The sequence below is a fragment of the Halichoeres trimaculatus genome, unplaced genomic scaffold, assembly GCF_033239565.1.
Source record: "Halichoeres trimaculatus isolate MK-OKI-2021-1 unplaced genomic scaffold, fHalTri1.1 fHalTri1_scaffold_7, whole genome shotgun sequence".
In the NCBI taxonomy this organism is placed as follows: Eukaryota; Metazoa; Chordata; class Actinopteri; order Labriformes; family Labridae; genus Halichoeres; species Halichoeres trimaculatus.
The window spans coordinates 29,469,405-29,487,808 of record NW_027437185.1 but is presented as its reverse complement, the minus strand read 5'-3'; the positions used below and the strand labels follow the sequence as shown (position 1 = coordinate 29,487,808).

At 42.2% G+C, this 18,404-nt stretch overlaps 1 protein-coding gene across 8 annotated transcripts in view; it reads right to left on the bottom strand.

The window, feature by feature from the left end:
• Positions 1-1,048: 1,048 nt before the first annotated feature.
• The window catches only part of pcdh19 (protocadherin 19), a 58,938-nt gene continuing 41,582 nt past the window's right edge, over positions 1,049-18,404 (bottom strand). For all 8 annotated transcript variants that reach the window (XM_074674222.1, XM_074674221.1, XM_074674219.1 and 5 more), the window contains one exon: positions 1,049-3,697. In XM_074674222.1, coding sequence (XP_074530323.1) covers positions 3,138-3,697 — 560 coding nt within the window. In that variant the 3' untranslated portion in view covers positions 1,049-3,137. The remainder of the gene's footprint in view (positions 3,698-18,404) is intronic.

Sequence of the window (18,404 nt, the reverse complement as noted above, 5' to 3'; positions counted from 1 at the left end):
AGAAGAATAATCATCCTCAGTCTAAACAACATATCTTAAATTAGGTGAGTCATACCTTCCTCTGACTAAGCATTGATAAGTAGCTTTAATTTTTGAAGTGGTATCTGATTAGCCAAGGTTGGGCACGTTAATTGACTATGGTTTCTCCTACACTTCTCTTTTTGAGTCTATCTTAATAAATGCTTAGTCACTGTTAGCATTCATTTACCCTGTTTTGTTCTTGTTGCACTTTTAAAGACAGTGTTTTGAGCTAACACACATTAGCTGTCTTTATTCCATGACTAAAGGTGTGGTGTGAATGTTTTTATTTTCAATTTTAGACTCTAAAGTGCACCCTAAAACAATAAATAATCCCACCAAAAACTGAGTGCGCTAATGGTCATCTATACTAAATACAGGAAAGTATGTTTCTACTAAAACTCAGGGCGCAGACCCCAGTACTAACAGATGAACCAAAACAGATGCCTTGTTACAAAAATACTTAACAGTCAACTTTAAAAATCTAGTTTTAAATTTTTATTTTCATTGAAAAATTATATTAGAGAAGAAACGCTAATGCTTGCTAGCCCTATGCTAGGTAAAAAGTGTAATTAGTGCAACACTGACAGAGTGATTGACAGAACATTTAAGTGGTAGCTGAGCTTCATAACTTCAAATAAACCAGAATATACGAACTTAAAAGTATATTGGTTCCTTGAAAATAACAAATATTGTAAAGTAATAATTAAAGAGCAAATAGTGCATAACCATGCTAACTTAGCTCAATGCTAAGAGGAAACAACATTAGGTCAGCCTAGACCAAAGGCCTATAAAGCTTAAAGGAAGTCCAGGCAGTAAATCATCACAGATGTACTGTAAACAGCTCAAAATGAGGCAGTGTCCCTCAGAGACAAAAATTGAAGAGGTCAGATTTTGCCAAAGTCAAACACCCCAAAAGAACTGCACAAAAAGACAAATAAGAGTCCACACGGGTAGAGTTTTAAAACTGGTGCCATGTGACTGATGATGTGTTGAGTAAAAACCAGGAATCCAAACAGGTGACATTTAATAGTTTAATTATAAGCTGCTGTATACATTCAGTGATTATTCCAATTTTCATGTTGCCAGAAGCCATGGGTGAGACCAGCAAAACATTCAGCTACAAGATCTAGTTTGTTGTATGCAATTTGTCCATTGTCATTCATATTTTTCCACATTGTACATAGTTTACTGCAAAGCAACATTAAACCACATTGCTGATGTGCAACATGGTTCTTTGTAGACCGTAGTTCACCCAAACATGACTCCACCCAGTGTGCTGTGTGGTGTTTGTAGGAGGGGAGGAGAGCCCTGTTTGTAGCACTCTGCTCCAAACTTTAGCTTTGAGGTCAACTGAACACAGATGACAGCAGTGCTGACAGACGCATGTCTGCTTGTCCAAGTGCCCTCAGTTGAAGCTTGAAAAGTCTCGTCTGAACATGACCGGGCTCAGCAGGAAGCCAACTTAGACATAAAGTGGGTGAAACCCCGTTTACCACCTCAGGGACCATTTCTTCTCCTCCTTAGATACTTAGATGAAGCAACATCCTGCAGTCTTTAAGGTTTCATTTGCATCTTTTTTGGTATCTTTTGCTATCTCACTCTAAGCTCATTGAACTGACACACTAATGTTGGTGCTGATATCGCTTTTTTTGTTGTTGATTTTTTTTTTGTCTTTTTTATACATTTTTTAGTAGCCCACACAGAAACTTGATGGCACAAGAACTGACCAATAAGAAACTCTTTACAACAAGGTAGACTGCAACAGTAGCCAGGGGTCACACTTAAAAAAAATCATAATCCAAGTTCATTTTGAAAATAAAGAAAAAACAAATCAGGTTCAATATAAAAGCAAAAAGACAAATGAACAAAAGCAAGTTAATTTCAAGTATAACTTACTCATAAAATAACTACACAGCATTAAATATTCTCATTATACATTTTTAAATTATTTATAAAATATATTTTGGCATATATGTTTTTTTTCCTTTTTGTGTTTGTGTAACAAACGCTACTGTAGCTTCAGTTGAACACCAATGTTTATTCATTTTTTCTCTTGAAACAAAACATTAAAGGGATTGTCACATAACAACGGGTTATTAAAAATGATAATAGTAAACCCTATGGAGAGTTTCACATAGCAAGACATGAGTGACGATCCCTTCTATCCTAGCCCCATAGTCAAAAGTCAAAAAAAGTACAAGACCAGAGCACAAAGTTCTAATTTGTGCTCCACTGGCTACAATCAAGGTTGGGCACAGGAGATTTCAAAAGCAGTAAAGTCTTTTTTTTTCATACAACTCAATTTGAACACAAGGATGTGTCTGTCCCACTTTCAGTGTTCACAGCGGCTGGGCAGATAGCAGAGTTCATTTAGCTCCATCCTTGATAAAATATAAATACTGTAAAGACCTCACAGTCTGATGACACTAGGACGTCCTCAGGGGTATGCAGAGACAGTTTCTCATATTAGCCAAGGAAAAAGGGCAAAATGAGAGCGAGGCCACCCTTTGCTTCTCCTGAATGCATTGAAAACTGTTGAGGGAGTACATGGGGGGTAATTTTTAGACGAGTCCTGTGTGTGTCTGCTGTCGTTTATTACACTGATGAAGCCCACTATACAAAGGAACAAAGAGCGATTTTGGCAGCTAGAACAAACTGCAAAAACCAAAGAAGGCAAATATCAGTTTGTGATATAAAAGTAGTTCAAAAGGCATAACTGTACTTAAGAATTGGCACCGGGGTGTCCAAACACGTAGTGTCCTGCTTTGGCGCTGAGAGGGCTGGAGAGCTCCGCTGGCCGTGTCCATGCAGTCCACAGTGACGTGCCTCGCACTCATTGCAGACCGAGAGAACCAAAACTGAACGAAAAGCAAACAAGGAAAAAGTACTGCGACTACGACAAAGCCACATCCACTACCTCAGCTTGAGCACACAGCTAGCTGCAGCATACTACAGTTCATCATCCTCAGCCCGGCTGCTTCTTCAATATTGTATACTGCAAAATGGGTGTGTCAGCTTGACTTTCCTCTGTGTACACACAGCTATTGTGGGGTACATAAATGTGAGTTTACACTGTTTGTGTGTGTGCATGATAGTGTGTGTCAGGGAGAAGCTCGCTAAAGCACTATGTCCTTCAGGCGCTTGCTGCTGGGGGACTCCTTGTCTCGGCCATCGTGGAGGAGAGTGTTGATCTCCCTGACGGCCGGCTCACTGTCCTTCCCCTCAGGCTGCCGCAGCAGGCTGTGGTTGGCGATGCGCTCTGCGTCGCGGCATTTCAACGTGTTGTAGGCAGACGAGGGCTTGGACACGGGGCTCTTCAGGTGCACGGGGGAAGTGACGGGGCTGGCTGCTTCGCGCCCGTTGCCAGCTTCACGGACAGCCCCTCCATTGGCCTTGGGGCTACACACCTGCGACTCCTGAGTCCGCTTCCCCTTTAGCTCTCCCCGCTCCACGTCCTCGGGCCCATCCTTGCCGAAGGTGGCAAAAGTCCTCTTGGTGGTGCCGTCCTCGTAGTGCGGCACGTCCACTGTGGTGGCCTCGATGGACAGAGCGATGACATTACGGCCGTGCTCTGGTGACTTGGCTCGTGCTGGGATGGGGACTCGGGGCATCCAGCAGCGATCAGAGTGACCGAGGATGCGACACTCGTCTTGGCAGTGGAAGCCCTCACCGGGATCTGTGGGAACAAAAAAAGAGAACGTGTGTTAATTAGTTTGCAAAGCTAACTTTATCCAAGAACACATCAAACTTGTCCCAAAATTATAAAAAAATAAACTAAAAAAAGTTTGATTTAGAGAAAAAAAAGTCAGATTTGAACACTGCAGTTGCATCTGTACAACCCAGGAGTCACTTTAGCACCACTCACTCATGACAAGAAACTGGACATGTGGGGCGCTCTTATTATGCCAGTTAAATTAAACATTGTCAAATCAAAAGTCCATTTGCAGCTCATGTATAATCAGGCTTTTCTGTGGCAACAGCAGATGAAAGGCAGGTTTAAACAGTGCAATCAGATCCCTCACAGAGAGAGACAGCAGACGAGTTGCGGTGTTGTTGCTTGGTTCATCCCTCGCCCCCTTTCTGTCTCTGTCATCTGGCGCCGAGTTATAAATATGTAATGATGTTTAACGCTGGAGTGAAAGGAAGATTTCCTGAGTCTGTATAACTGCACTCTTTTGTTCTTAGTTGTGTTGGAGGGGAAGGACTTTTTGAGCTAATTTTTGCAACATGTAACAACAAAAAAAGTGTCATGCTGTTTGTCAAAATGCTTTTTTTCTCCCTTTTTAATCCACACATGAACCCTGCAATACCTTGGAAAGTGTTTTCGTGCTCACTTCACACCTAGAAAAAGACTTTGCCCCAGATTTAGGCTTAACAATTTTAAAATCACATGCGTCTATGCCACCGCGCTGTCGTGTTTTCAACCTGTTCCAATCTTGAGAAAGAACCTGCCACTGATGACACATTTCTGTGCTCCCCTTCTGCTCATCTCACTCCGAGCAAGAGCCATCCTGCGTTCCAGGGGCCCAAGGTGACAAGCAGGGGATTGTGAGAAGGATTGCCATCGACCCAAATGCATACGCTTACATCTGGCAATCGCAGCTTGACAGATCACCTAATTAAAATCACTAATGATCTGTTTTTCTCCCTTCTTTCCTGAGCTCGTGAGAGGCACCTCCGCTAAAGCCCCGGGGATCGATATTTAAAGATCCGAGATGAGCTTTTCGGGGGCAGATGTGCCAGAGCTGTCCCTCATAAAGTATAATCTGATGAGAGTGACAGATAACATGGTGACTAAATGACTGGGTGAATGAGTAAACGGTATCATGGGCTGTTTGGAAAGAGGAGTTGTGGAGGAATCATCGCCCTCCAAGGCTGAAAACATGAACACCAGCTGCAGAAATGCAGACACACAGCTGTCCAGAGAGCACACGAATGCATCACGGTGAGTCAGAGATGGCATGGAGTTATCCCCCTTTGATCCTGCTTGTGTCTAAACGGACACACAGACATGACATTATCACTGATGAATGCATTGAGAAATCCTCTTCCTTAGCTTTTAAATAAGCAGCTCATACGTTAATGGCTTCTTTCACTGTGAAATTATTAACTCCAGGGAATACCATTACATACTATAATTCACTTTATCCACTCTGTTGCATAAATAGACAGTTTTACACAATCTCAATGCAGTTTAAAATATTTTATGAGGCAGAAATGAGCAGATTGGATATACTTGCCAATCCTCTATGTATGGATGTATTTGAATTTGCATGAACACTGATTGGTTGTCGAGTCTGCACTGGCAGCAATCAAGGCGACAAAAGGCACAAAGCTCAGGGGTTTGTTTAAAGAGAAAGGATCCAATCAGGATGTAATAATGTAATCACAACTGAAAGTCTGCAGCCAGGTACCACCGACATAATAGAGGGCGATGAATATTTGAGAAAAAAACATGCCCACACACTAGATTACATTGTCCAGTGCTGCAGTATTCTCAAATCCCATGTTCCTTTTTTTAATCCTATGTAGCAGCTTTGTCATTAACTGTATTGCGAACATTTTCATGCCTTTTCTTTAAGAACTTGAGAATAACAAACAAGCTTTCAGCTGAGCATGTTTTGGTTTAAGAAGCAGTGTGAAGCATGTTTCATTTTAATACTTAAGGCAGTGAATGATAATACACAATAGGTTTATAAAAGCTCACACAAAGTCCGAGCACGCACACATTTCATTCCCTGAGCTTCAAATTTAGCAATCAGGAATTTCTCCCTCAATCTTGTTTGACATGTTTGACAAAGTAGATCATTTTTCCACTGATTAAAGATTTACAAGCATCTCACTAATGAATGCAATTTCCTCTAAACACTCTGGATTTTTTTTTTTCGACAGCCCTAAGCACTTTCAAAAGCACGAAAAGCCTCGAGGCACAAAGAAATACACACAAGTTGTATGCTCTCTACTTAGCGGTGCATGCATATGCAGTGAATACCACTTTCCCTCCTTTCCTTTAGGGGTCTATGGGAGAGCAACTGGGTTGTAAATGACATTGTTATGAAAAGCCAAGTGCCATTAAGGCTCACACATCCTGCCTCTGCGCTGAGCTTCATAAAACGCAGATGTTGCTCTAAAAAGACACAAAAAATGTGAAAAAATGTGACAGGCCATCGACCTCTTACAAAACACAACCTCCTCCTAAAACGAGCAAACTGTGATAGTGAAAGATGATTTAATGGCTTTTACAGCTGTGCTTGGATTTGGAAGTCAACAACTATGAAACACAAAGACAGTGAAGGCATCTCCTGCTGTGAATGTGCATTCAGAGTTATCAGGAAATTAAGCTTGCCAATCAGCTCCAGGAACAGACTTTAAGTTCACTGAGCAGGAAGTCATTGGGAACATTTCCTATCGACAATTTGATATGAAGTAATCACCGAGGGAGTTCCACTGCGAGGTGGCAGCTGTCTGTGGTTTTTAGTGAGCCGCGTGTAAAACACAAACAGTGGCAGAGGCGGAAAAATCCATGTATCAAACACAGAAATCAGAAATGCTTCACTTTTATTCAGAAGCAAGGTCTGGAGACAGGCAAAGGCGCACGGGAGCACTCTAAATATGTATGTACTGATGCGCCTGGCATTGGAGATAATAAATATTGCTTCTTCAACTGCAGAGGCCGTACTCTCTTGATAATGGCGGCCATGTTTTTCTGTGCATAACTACCTGGAGTTATCACTTTGAACCAGCAAAGAGGGAGGAAAACCCACATTTCCCGCCAGCAGCTGATTCAATCCTGTCTCTTCCCCTCAATCAGATAAAAACGTCTTAACTTCAACTCACAGCACACAGATCCTCAGCTGCAGCGAGGGGATCCCACAACCCGACAAGCTCATTTTTCAATTTCCCCTTGTGCGTGGCGTATAATGATCCCTTCATGTCATACAGCTGGAGGTGCTATTTGTTTGTTGCTAATGTGGCAAAAAAAGAGGAATCAGCAAAAGACCACAATCCCCTCGATACAAAGGGAAGGGATGCGTTCAATGGAAAAAAAAAAAAAAAAAAAAAAAACCTCAACTCCCCGAAAAGCTCCCAGAGCTTTCGCCAGCAATTTTGTGCCCTGTTTGGCTAACACACGGAGCCTGGCTTGGAAAACAAAGGCGCTTTTCCCTCCAAAAGTAGCGCACACAGCCTCTAGGTTGAATACAATGATGTAATCCTGCAAAATGAGCGTAAGCAGCAACATGAAACAGGAGGGCAGATCGGAGGGCGGGAGACGCTGTGATGTGAACCCACATTCAGGTGACAATATCCTCAATGAGGATTTCTTAGTTTGGCTGCAGCCACAAGCTCTTGGGAAGGATTTTTTAGTGTGACACAATTCAGTCAGTTTGGTTTTGCAGCGTGATGAACCCCCAGAAAAAAAATAAAAACTGGAACAGCAGTGTGGCATGATAAATCATTTTGCGAAGAATGTCTGCCACTTTGGGCCTAAAATTCTCCTTTCATGCTGACATTCTTGTTGTAGCTGAAACAATAAATGTCCTGATTCTGTTTGTCACACAAAGACGCACACTTCTTAACAGACAGCCAGACAGTTTAATGTAGATGTAGCTGTTATAAAAAGCAAATAACTGAGAGCAATTTAGATACACTTAACTTGCAGCTTTCATAGACTTGACTGTTTTCCTTTGATTTATTGTTATTTCCTCTGCACAACATTAACAGATATATAGTCTGAAAGGTTGCTATTTCGCCGTGATGCCAGAGGAGCAAGAAACATGAAGTTTATGTCTGTTTTCACTGAGGACTGTGGTATATCAGAGGAATTCAATCTACAGGAAGTTAATAGAAGTGACCGCAGTCCTGATGACCTTTTTTGAGGACAGCCCTGTAGAAAACACTCGCAGCCACGTCTGAGCGACGTACACAGGGATTTTGTTTGCTGCTGAAACACCGTCCACTCCCTCTCTCTCATCTCGGCGTATCTTTGACAGCGAGATGGCTGTTTTCTAATTGCTCTCCATATTAATTTTCCATCCTGGCAGTCACATGGCAAAGATTGATTAAATCTAAATTGTTACTACAGAGTCTTGATGGAGCCTGTGATGCAGAAGCTGAGAGGGATACCACAGGGGAGGCAGAGAAATCTGAAAACATGGCACTATCGGAATGGAGGATGGCTGCCTGTGTCTGTGGCTTACAGTCCAAACTGTGCTTGAGAGCTAACAGGCTTGGCCCCGCCTGATCCCAACGCTGGGGATGGAGCTTAAACTCTGCTCTGCCCTAACTTCAGCGGAGGGCAGCTCGACGGCCAGCTGAGGCCGAGGCTTGGCCGAGCAGCCTCCTCCACCGCTCACCAGGGAGAGTCCAAGCACTGCTGTCATCCCAGCCAGCCAATTCAGTCTGTGGGCCATAAATCAGCCTGGAGGCCTGGCTCCTGCGGGAGCGGCAAGATGGAGTGTGATGGTCTTGTTTTTACAAACAGTAGAGGGGCACCCTTACTGCGCCACGCACAGCCATCATTCTCCACACAGCACCGAGTCCTTCCTCTCTCCCAGCAGCATCTGGTTCAGTCACATCAAGTTACCCCCCCCCCCCCCCCCCCCCCCCCAAAACACCCCCACATTCATCCTCCTTGCACATCTTTTATGCGTCTCCTCCTTCTGTCCTCCTCTTTCATCTCATCAGTGCTGCCGTCTCACGTTCGTCGGTGTAATTAAATAAATCCTTCACCCAAAAATCTCTCCTTCTCACTTTTGCCGAACTGACGAGAATTCCTTCAACTCACACAGTCAAATATTAATTGTCGAGGAAATTAGAAGTACTGGGCCGCCTTGTTAGTGCTGTCGTACGGGCTGGTGGAGCCAGGAGTTCACGTGGCCTTGGTTTCTATTTCTGAACATTAGTACCAGCCAATTTATCATGAGTGAATTTACTGTCTAATCCATCCCGGACTGCAGAAAGTGTCTGACAGCTTGTCACTTCCACCCGTCCTGCCTCTGTCCTCCCTAAAGCTGATGCACAATGGCATGTTAGCTTAATTTAACCCAGCCGTACATTCTTTTTCAGCGCTTGTCAATAATTGTTTTAAAAAAAGAGAAAGCAGCAGCTCAAGCAAATGCTGCAAATGTTTGCTTCCACTCCCCGGTCCATCCACCCAGCCTTCACTTTCTGCAGCCAGTCTGAGTATAAAGAATGAATTTCCAAACTGGTGTTGACAAACAATGCACTAGCTTCTAAATTGGTACAAACAGCATCTGTTTAACAGCTGTGTAACAGCAGCAGGGGGAAAAAAAAAAGCAATCGCTTCTGTGTTTTATAAATCACTATGTCATCGCAGCGCACTGTTTTGTGAGAAGCAGGACCACTAGCCAATGGACTGCTTGATGTAGTGGAAATGATGCGGGGCTGGTTGTCAGGAGGACATACATGAGTAGGCTGGTTTTTCCTCTTTCACTGAGAGGATCCTCTCACCTTATAGCGCCCAGCTTCTGCAGCTCTGCATTCAGGAGGTTGTGAAGTCTGAGTAACTATCAGTTAAGGCCCCACAAGAAAAACTTTTGGCCTTTATTTTGACACAGTAAAACGCTTGGAGCTTAATGATTTACGCGGCGTAGATTTTGTGTGATCTGTAGGTTTTTCAGACCAAAAATTACGCCCTACTTTTTGTTGTACAGTAAATAAGCTGGTGGCTGTTTGACTCTCTCCACAGACTCTCTGGACTGGATTTAACCCCAGCAAAAAGGCAAAACGCCAGGCTGTGAGTGTTTAACTGGGCTAACAGAAATAAAGGAGGGCACAAAGAGGCTCCAAAGATAGGAAACAGGAGCAGCACAACAACAAACAACAAACCCAGACACATGAAAATATCAAAGGAAGGTTTTTGTAGGAAGGCAGAGGAAGTTTGAGCTTTACAGTAAAAAAAATTAAAGTGTTACAGCATAAAAAATCCTTAATGAATTTGTATCGGAAGATTGTATTGTCTCTCAGCTGAACTTTAAGTCTGTAACCCGTTTTTAATTTAATCTAATTGAATTATTTTGACAAATCCTCTGACTTTACAACTAAGAGTTGTAAAAGAACTTTTAATATATCCGTTCTCCCCCCTCCTGCTAAAAGATAATGATGCCAACCGTATCGCTGTCAGTGAAATAAAAAATCCCTTTAATAACTTTGTGGCAGTAAATTAGATACTTCAGCAGCGATATATAACATCACCAAGAGAAAACTAATCAGGGATGTAATTCAGTGATCAGAGAAAATTCGTCTTCGGGTTATGAGTGTTTTAAAGGGATAATTATTTTAAAATATGAAAGACAGGTTGAAAAAGAAAGCAATTAAAGCCAAGAGAAACGGCAATCCCCGCTCATTTTTCTCATTTAATTTGATATATTTCCAGTTAAAATAAGACATTTTGGGGAAACATCATGGGGGGAAGAATTATTTTGATTGGAGAAGGAGAAAGATGGGTAATTTGATTTGATTTATGAGGATTAGTTTGAGAAAGGATTTTTGGAGGGTTCTGTTTCACTGGTTTTACTTGTTCCTACAGTGAGAAGACACACTGTGAGTTTGCAGACGAAGATGAAGACACACACTCATGGAAATTAATTTATGACCACACCTTTTGTCATGGTGCTAATTAGCCTATTGGTGAGCAGAAACCACATCTGCACTGCAAAAAAATGAAATCTTTTCAAGTGTTTTTGTCTTGTTTTAAGAAAAAATTATCTTGTTAGACTTGATATGAGCTACATTCATCAGTCCAGAAAAATGTCTTGTTTCAAGTTATTTAAAGACAAAATGAGGGCTGAATTGCTTGTGACCAGTAAAAAAAAATATGCCAATGGAACAAGAAACATTTGCTCAAAAAAATACCTTGAAACTAGAATAATATTTTCTCTTTTTCCATTGGCAGATATGTTTTTTACTTGTTACAAGCAATCCAGGACTAGGGGTGTACTGATCACAATTTTCTGGCTGATCACCGATCTTTAAAAAGCCTGACCTGCTGATACCAATTTTTATTTTTTATAACTGACAGCAAATACGTTCAATGTTCCAATCTTATTTTATTGAAAACCATCAAATAATACCTGTGAAACAATAAAATCTTTATGTTTTAACTTAAACAACAAAGAAAGTGTCCTGAGTTTTAGGTCTCAGAGCAAAAAGCAACAACGGCTGGCTGTCAGACCTTCCTGGAGGTTTATAAGATCAGTTTCATTTTTAAGGATGGGGCAATCACCAATCCCCCAAAATTAAGGAAGTCAGCACCGATTGATTGGCCAGCCAATCGATCAGTGCATGTCTAATTCAGACCTCATTTTTGTCTTTAAATAACTTGAAGCATGGCATTTTTCTGGACTGTTCTGGTGTTTGTGGCTCATATAAAGTCTAAAAAGGCATTTTCTGCTGAAAATGAGACAAAAACACTTGATGAGATTTCAGTTTTTTCACAGTGTGTGGCTGTGGCTCAGTTTCAGTAACTCACTTTACAATAACTCACTTAATTTGAACAAGAATTTAAAAAGAACTCGGATACCAGGATTAAGCTGCACAACAGTGTACAGAGGCAGGGCAGGCTGGCACAGTACACTGGCCTGGATCTGATTCCAGCCTGTGGTCCTTTGCCATGTGTCACCCCCCAAGTTTCTACTCTATCCACTGACCTACCTCTCAATGACAAAAGAAAAGCCCAAAAACTAACTTGTGAAATAAAAGGGTTAAGATTTAAACAGTCGGAATCCTCCTGAAAGCGCATGTAAAGAAGACACAGCAACTACCAGAGATGCAACTTGTGAGGTGTGTTTTTTTTTTTTAACAAGCTGCAAGTATTTTGTTGCACTGCGGTGTGATTGACTTCACAATAATAACAAAGCAACTATCACCCTTGTCAATTCTCAGCATCCATAATTGCCCTTCTAACGATGAGCCTCAAATTAACTTGTGCTCTGGTGCTCCAGGCCCACAGCAGGAGTAAAATCCACCCACAGAACTCTGCGCACCGAGCCGCTGGCGTCTCAGGTGCAGGCCTGCCCACTCTGCTCCACCGTGCCAGCCCGCCCGCCCGCTTGCCTGTGTCTACTTGGCTCATTTCCTCGACAATACATTGACAGAGGATATCTTTAAATACACTGGAACACGTACGGCAATTCTGTGTTTAAGCTTGACCGATCTAGCATGTTAATTTGCTCCTAAACCCTGGAGTCTGGGAGAAACAGGGGGGACAGAAATGGGCGCTTGAATTACAGCTGTGGTTGGGGTTGGAGGAGAAGAAGATGTGGCTGAGCGATGAAACCAGAGGTAACCATTAGAAACAACAAACTAGATTATTCCATGTGCAATTAGCGGATATATCTCCCTGCTGTATGATTAGAAGTTTTCAACAGTTCAAATGGGCAAGACGGGAAAAAACAAACTTTAAATGTCAGTGATATATTGCATCGGGTGGTGGAAAGTAATTTTTTTCTGTGAGGCATGGGGCTTTTCCTTAATAAACAACAGGTCCATGACAAATTAAAGATGCTTCAGCGACGCCAAGATTTCTATTTTTGAATCCTATTTTCTCCCCTACAGCCAAAAAAACACACAAGTAATAAAGTGTGGGAAATTGGATTTAGAATTTAATGGTTTTGAGTGATCTATAACCCATAAATATCTCAGCGTAAGAAACCATTATATCCTCACATTTGCTATAAAGAGACACTGCTCTGAGTTTTCCTCTTTTGATTTTTTTTTTTTTAAATTGCTATTTCTATTAGCCGTCTGAAACAAACACAATACTTCAACACCTGTCAGGAGTCCGGCTCTGAATAAGTGGAGACGACACCGGGCAGCATACCAATATCTGAGGACTTCAACTCTCTGTGAGCATCAGCTTTACCTCAAAAGAAGTGGCCTTACATAATTAATATAATGTGGCTTCTCATCCAGTCATGTTCACTTTGTGTCAGCCAGGACTGTGTGTTTTATATTCCATTTTATCTTGTCGCAGAGGCACCAGCATGGTCCCTGCGCTCTCTCTCATTTTCCTCCCCTTTTCTCTGTTTTTTCCTCCTGCTTTAGAAAAAAAAATCCACTTGTCTCTTTTCTCGACAGTTTTAACAACCTCCAGAAGTAGGGCACAGTAACAGGGTGAGTATGCAGAGTGATGGGCAGTTATAGCACAGCGACGTGCGGGAATATGTACACTAAGCTCGACCAGATGAAGACACCGATTGTGGTTTGAGGAGACAGTCGTTCTGTTTCTCTTTGAAGCATATTGACAGTGTCACTCAGGAAAAAAAAAGGGCATATGAGAAAAAACACAGTGAAGCCCTAGCTGCGTGCAGATGCATTAGATTTACACCTACTGGGCAGAGGAAAAGCCAGAGGGAGGTCTTTCTTACACGTTTCATTTCGCTGTCACAAAGGCCATTCTGTTTGGCATCTGGGAGTCATGCTGCTTCTCTCCTAGCTTCTCCATTATTCACCTCAGTAAGGTCTACCACTTAATATCAGGCAGTCAGAGGCAATGTCCGTGGCATTAGCCACCCACTAGCGAAGGCTCCACTATATAGAGGATTGTCAGTGGTGAGAAAGCAGCAGTATCTAAGACACACAGATTGAAATGGAGGTAGGAGACTGGGTCTGAAGAAAAGAGAAGGAACTAACAAGCACATCTTCTCTGATTTGAGGAACATGAGAGTAGTATACATAAGAATGATGGTGGGGGTCTGACACAGTGGTAGTAATTGGATTTCTCAGGCCTGGTGCCTACTCATGATAACATGCTGAGCTGTGACATGAAAAGTCCTTATGTGTGGCGAGGGAAGCAAGGTGCAGCCGAGTGGAAGTGACAGGTGTCAAAGATCCAATTCCCTCGCTCCTCACCATCATGGAGCGCCCTTTTTTCCTCAGGAGGAACAACCTGCCCTGTGTTTAAGCCAAACACCAGGCTTGACATTCAGTTGCAAATCCAAGCTGGTTAAACCTATGTAGAGTGCAGCGCAGGAAGGGAGGAGGCGGAGGTGGAGGAAGAAGGAGCAAGGGTAGGGGGCTTGGCGCAGTGTGGATATAAGAGGTCACAGCCTGATTGCTCACGTTATTTATTTTCTGAGGCTAATGTGGGCTGAATGCAGAAGGAGCGCAGGGTTGCCACCATGTGCTGGAGAGCACACAAAGGAGCCGAGGCCCCTGCTGTGGGTTCTTAGAGATGTAGTGGGGTAGTGCAAGGACTGTCCACAGCCCCCCTCCACTCTGTCCTCTGCATGCATCCTGGCTCTGTCTTTAATGAGGACTGCATGAGAACAGGCACATCATTAAAAAGAGCCATTCTGAGACTTTCCTGTCTGCCATTAAACTTAACAGCCAACCTCTCCCATTACCTTTTATCCTCCCTTTTAAAGAGGTGGGGGACGGTGAGGTTTGAAAAGTCACATTCGGCTGCCAACATGCATCCATTGAGCGAAACTTGTCCTCTAGTCAATCGTGCATGAAAGGAACAACAGCAAAGCCTCCTTAAATCAGGCTAAAGTATTCTTCTTTGCATACTAAATCAGATAAATGTAACACTCATGGCTCACACTGACCCGATTTTACATAATGTACTAATGTGATATGATAATTACCCTAATGCCCATAAATATGTGCTGTAGCCTTAAGGAAGTAATGTTAGCAGTACAAGACAAAAGAAAGGCTCTGGTGGATTATGTGTTTAATGTTGATGAAGTTCCTTTTATTTGATTATCCACCACCGCCAGCGACGCCAAGGAGCAGGAACACCACTCTGCTTCCTGTTCAGCAGATGACCTTTGTTACACGAATCAAAGAATACAAAAGAGGCAGAAATAGGTGTTTCTCATCATGTTTATAGTATATACACATATACATGATGAAATGGTTGTTTCATGGCATTATATAGAGGTAAAGGTCGGCACATCTTAGCTTTCATCTATCTGTCCAAGAAAACCCTACTGGTATAAAACAACATATGTAGACTGTAAATGAGTAAAAATTATTAAGATACTGAAAATGAGTCCCTCATTAAGAAGCCACTAAACCTGAGAGATGGACACTTTTATAGTCTGTCAGAAATTTAGTTCATCTAAACTGCTAATCTAAACTGGATGATTTGGTCTGCTTCTGCAGACATCAATAGAAAATGCAACAATAAGTGTAGAGCAACACAAACAAAACATTAAGTCCACAGATTATTAAAAAAAAAAAATCTGGTCACAAAATGTGGACTAAGAAGAATGCAGCTCTCTTTATCTTATTGAGCAGTTAGCTTACACATGCAACACTTGCTTCTATATTTAAATACAGGTGAAAAAGGTATTAGCACGAGCTAATTTTTGCTCAGCTAAAAAATACCCTGCAAGATGCTAAAGCTAGCTGTAAATAGAGAAACGCTGCAAAGTGACTTTCCTAAAGTAATAATAAGATTTAAAAATCTAAAGCACCAAAACCTGAAGGTGAGAATTTCAAAGTAGCTCAAAATAATAAGGTCCAGTGTTATCCAATCCTATCCAATACAAACAATAAAAAACGCTACATTGCATCACACTGTAAATACTTTTTTCCATCTTTAACTAAAGCCTAAGCTCATCAAATTCAAACTATAAATTGGTAAAGTGCACAACAATGCTTCAGCATTGAATAATAGGATTTAAACTCATTTCTACTTTGAACATCAGGTCCAAAAATGCCATAACTAGAAAGGAATCCTGGGTTTAAATTCTCAGGCTTTAATCTGAGGTAGTATGGTGATTGAAAAAGAGTTGGACACAGCCCAGAAGTATCAAAGACTCCTGCATATGAGGATGTGTTGAAAGACGGGATCCAAACAGGATCCTTCAGAGATCAAAAGACTAAAGAAAATGCTGGGGGAGACTCTCTGACTCCACATATATGAACACACACACACTCACACACTCACATACACACATCAGCAGGTCCCTCCTCTCCCTTACTATGTCTTCACTCTCTCATCAATAGTTTATAATCTGGGTCACCAGCAGTCACATTGTTCCTCCCACCATTGAGACCTTCTCAAAATTGTTGAATTACAACCCAGTGAGCTCATCTCTGCAAGGTTACGTAGGGGGCAGCGGGGGAACACTGACACTAATTGGTGAATGAAAGATAGTGATGATGGGGTGATTTGGATGACTTCTCTTTAACCTCTGGTATACTTCTGCTGAGTACAAATGCAAAGAGTGCTTCCTGTCGTGCTATGTTTTACTCTATATATTCAAAAGTCAGTGTGCAAGAAATCCTGCATTTTGCATCTGTAAAATGCGACCGAATAAATTACTCTCACTGAATATACATGAGGAGAGCAGGAGATGGAAATATTACGACACTTTGCCTGAGGTAGTAACCTTTTGTTGGTGCAACGGAGGAGAGCGATATAACTTTACATATTCCTGCTACATATTCTGTCAGGGTGATAATGTTGTCAGGTGAAGCGAGCTGATGAGAGCAATGATAAAAAAAACACAAGCTGGGCTGACACAGGTATCGAAACGACCTAAAGGTAGATTTGTGGATGTATTAAAAGGATGAGGTGTTTTTTTGCACATAGAAAGAGAAGTAATAGGGGTTAAAAAAAGAACATTGCTGCAGCACAGGAGACCCCCTCTCACTCTTTCTTACTCACTTCCTCTCACCACAGCTGCAGTGATAAATGTCTCTTTGTATCCCCGACAGAAAACTGCAGGCTACAATGTACTTGTCAGAAGACAGCTGATTTTCCCCTTAAACCGAGCAGAGTATATCCCTAATCTTTTTCTTTCGCTGAGGTAGAAGATAAAACAAAGGCCTCATGCCAAGACGCATAATGCCCAGAAAACTCCCCCATCCTCTACACATGCATGATAGGAGCACACTCCTGTGTGTGCAACGTGTAGCTATAGCATGTGCAAATGCATGCTTTAAACTTCACAGCATCCTTACCCCCGCAGTGCAGCCCGACTCCCACTATGAGGGCTCATAAAAGGGAGTCAGTGCTACAGGTAATGGAGCTGATTATAGCTATCTGGGCTCCGGGCCAGCTGCCAGACTCGGCCCTGCCTGGAGGGAGCACAGGCCGCCTGGTGTCTGATATCCTGGGATCCCTGTAATACAAGCCTGGCTTTGGCAGTCACTCGGTGCCCACTTCCAAGCCACACACTGAGGCTCCTTTGAGTAAGTCTATGTGTATAGCATGTCCTCATCAGGGTGTTTACCCCACATGCTAGCAGTCTATAGTAGTAGCATTTCAGCAGCAAGGCAGGGAACTTCTGGAAGGGTGGATTAGGGGGTGTTGAGAGGAATTCAAGTTGTGAGAAGAGGCTCAGGATTGGGAGAGGGGTGGAGTAGAGCTGGCGGCACCTTGCTGTTAAGCACACACATTCCTATCAGACAACAATGGATAACCAGCAATGGTTAGGCACCTTACATGCAGGGTCTTTGAAAGTGGAATCCTCTATAGTGTTATAAAACAAGCTGGGGTGAAAGTGCAGAAACCTGCAGTACCTTGAATGTCCACTTGAGGCTGGCTCCAAAAGTCAAAGAAACCCTACTTGAGTGCATGTCATGGGGCAACGGACGGGTACCTTTCAAATTCGAAATGATACGGTGCCGATACCCGGGACATAGCAATTGGTATCAGTACTCAATGGCACCAATTTTTGGTACTTTTTTGTGTTTACGTGGTAAAAAAAAGATTTTTTTTTTATAATAAAATGTATTTTTTTTTTAATTCAATTCAACATATTTATTCTTCAAAATATGACTTTGCAATGCTGTGTTCATGCCCAGCATGGAAAATCCCCTACTCTTCAAGTCCATCACTGTCACAAGGGTGCATTTAGGTACCTAAACATGGTACCTTTTGATTTTACGTGAATCGGTGCCCGGAACTTTTGACAGAATTCGGTCGGTACAAGGGGATAGACCGATTATCAGGGCCAATATTTAGCATTTTGAGGCATATCCGCAACGGCCGACAAATTTAAAACTGTGTTGTTGCTCTGATGCCGCTCCGCTGTCTGCAGTCACTACTCAATCCCCAGCACTGTCCCACCCGCAGTATCATCTGATTGGTTACAAGCAGAGCCGTGGCTTGGGTAACAGCCAATCAGCAGTGCAGTTATTACAGCTGTATTGAAATTTTGGAAAACTTATTTTACTGTAGGAAACTTTAGCTATTTATTTTTTTATGTTTTAATTTAACTTTATAAAACATGCTGCTGAGCCTGTGCGCTGGTTAATAAACATATGCCTGAAGGGATTTGAATAAAGTTAAGTGTTGGAGTTTGTACTATTCAAAATTTTGACACCAATATCTCCACTTTAGCTGCACATTAATATCAGCTTCAAATATCAGATATTGGCCTCCTTGACTACAAATAATTGGT